The following is a 2,629-nucleotide window of genomic DNA, read 5'->3' as shown; positions in this document are numbered from 1 at the left end:
CCAAAATGCGGGGGTCAACAGCAAAATAGGCCAGGCGCCCGTGACCCTGAGTGGGCTTCTGAGGATCGCCTACGGGAAGCGATCGCCCCAGAACAGCTACACGTTCTATTTAGCCTTCCAGCACCTACACCCGGTGTATGCAGGCAAGCTGATCGAGGAAGCAGGCAACGGACGCCTAGCTGCTAATGGACCTCGGGTCAGGTCTCTGCAAATTTTTCTATTTTTCTGCTCAGCTGCCCCTGACAGCTAACTACGAATTCAGTGTTTGTATAAGTACGAGTGAATGGGCAGGATTTACTGGCGCTACTCGATACAGGATGCGAAGTGGATCTGATAACGGTAGCCGCAGCACGGAGGTGCAGCCTACCCGTCTACTCATTGGCGCAGTCCCTGAGGCTACGCTTCGCAGATGGCAGGCAGCATACAAGAATCAGCAAAACTATGGGCGTAAGATGCTCTCCTAGTTCCAAGACAGGGCACATTACTATGACGAGGGACTTCTACGCTGGACCTGTTCACCACGAGATGATCCTAGGCATGCCGTGGGTGACCCAGTGGAAGGCGCAAATCCGTTCCTCTGATGATGCCATNTGATGAGAGTGTGCACCTCCAAGCTCGCCCAATGGCATTTGCAACTTCTATGCCCAGAGGTGTGGAGACTGTCTCCGAAGGAAAAGGGAGTGACGAGGCCCCCACGCATTGCAGAGGCACTGAAGAGAACGACAGAGATATGCATGCACTCCTTTATGAAAGCCTGGTAAAGACAGCAGTTTTGGGGGATTCGATCCAGTTAACACCCGAGAAGCGGCAGAAGTGGACAAAATTGAAAGAAGAGTTCTCAGATGTACTCAATAACAAGAGCTACCGGCGGTAAGGCCAACCGCTCGACGCTCTATGCACCGCATGGAACTCATTCGCGGCTCAGCCCCAAGCTTCATCCCAAGGTACAGGCGACCCTCAGATCTTGAAGAGGGAATTGAGCGGAAGGCGGATGACCTTCTAAAGACGGGCAAGGTTCAACCGTCAACTAGCGCCTTTGGGCACGATCCCGTGCTGCCAAAGAAAAAGGAAGGCAGGTGGCGCATCTGCATCGACTTCAAACCACTCGACAAAATTACAGTGAAGCAGAAGTTTCCGATTCCCAGGGTCGACGACATCCTTGACCGTCTACGGGGTTCGACGGTATACTCAGACTTTGACTTCGCCGAGGCCTTTTTGCAGATCTCCATTCATCCGGTGGACAGGCACAAGGCGGCACACCACACCCGCACTGACGAGTTGGAGTACAGTTGTATGCCCTTTAGCCTCGTGAACGTACCTGCTCAACGGCAGCGGCAGGTCAACCACGACTTCCTGGGGCCAATGAATGAGGGGTGGAGGGTGATATACATGGATGATGTGCTTGTATTCAGCCGAAATGTGCAGGAGCACTTGCAGCATCTCCGGCGGGCGCTGCAACTACTACGTAAGAAACAGTGGTTTGTGAAACCGCAAAAGTGTTCGTTTTTCATGCATACAATCAGCTTCTTACGATGTCATGCCTCTGCAGCAGGGGTTGAACCAGACCCGGCTAAGATTGGGGCGATTCAGCGATGGCCGCTACCTATGTACAAGCGGACGGACGTGCAGAAGTCCCTCGGGCTCGCCTCATACTACCGCAATTTCATTCATGGATTCGCTCGCATTGTTGCCTCTCTTACTGATCTTCTTAAGAAGCAGAAGTAGTTTATTTGGACGATGATGAAGCCGCCAGACGACTCATCGGGCACCCGACATCATCCGCAGTGCTCGCGTTCCCTGATTTTCCTTACAACCTATGCCAGTGACACCGCCGTCGGGGTTACGCTCTCTCAGCAGGATAGTGGATAGAAAAAGCACCAAATAATTGCCTGCTACACACAACGCTTCATAGAGAGGGAGCAAAAGTATCCGCTCAGGGAAAAGGCGCTCTTCGCGGTCTTGTGGGGTGCTAAAAATCTCGACATTAGCTGTACGGCAGGCACTTCACGATCCAGGGCGGTCATCAATCGCTGACACACCTGACGAAGAGTTTTCAAGGCTACGATAACGAAGGAGTCGTTCGGTGGCTCTCCCGCCCCAAGCAGTATGACTTCACCGTCAAGTGTATCAAGGGTATCACCAACGGGGTCGCCGACACACTGTCCAGACGCCCTACAGGTCAGGCATAATGTTCTGCAACGTCACCTATCTGTGATGATTCTCGCTTTCTCTCCAAGTTGCGTTCCTCTTATTCCTTAGATACTCATGCAGCTGCAGTTCTAGCTAAGCTCAACAATGGGTGACGGATCAAGCACTACAGCATCGATGGCNTACTCATGCAGCTGCAGTTCTAGCTAAGCTCAACAATGGGTGACGGATCAAGCACTACAGCATCGATGGCGACCTCCTGTGGTACCACACGAAGCGTGATGCTCATACACTGTACTTCCAGTCTCGCTTCCCACCGACGTTTTGCGCAAAATGCATGATCATGCCTTAGTAGGTAGTGGTAGGGTCAATACCACGGTGGAGCGTGTTGCCAGGTCCTTCTGGCGGCCTAGGATGCGCCCCTCAGTCGAAGAATACGTCCTCTCTTGTCCGGACTGCCAGCAGCAAACGCAGCGAAACA

General features: G+C 52.8%; 1 protein-coding gene across 1 annotated transcript; it reads left to right on the top strand.

Moving 5' to 3' along the window:
• Window positions 1-894: 894 nt before the first annotated feature.
• EMH_0085060 (uncharacterized protein) lies at window positions 895-1,725 on the top strand (the record flags this gene model as incomplete). The annotated part of the gene is made up of 1 exon (XM_038022861.1): window positions 895-1,725. One exon carries the CDS (start codon window positions 895-897, stop codon window positions 1,723-1,725), a length of 831 nt encoding a protein of 276 aa, XP_037878715.1.
• Between the last annotated feature and the right edge of the window lie 904 nt (window positions 1,726-2,629).

Source organism: Eimeria mitis, genomic scaffold (genome assembly GCF_000499745.2).
Source record: "Eimeria mitis Houghton genomic scaffold, Emh_scaff5949, whole genome shotgun sequence".
Classification (NCBI taxonomy): Eukaryota; Apicomplexa; class Conoidasida; order Eucoccidiorida; family Eimeriidae; genus Eimeria; species Eimeria mitis.
Note: the sequence above shows the minus strand (reverse complement) of the source record. Positions and strands in the feature narration are given on the sequence as shown.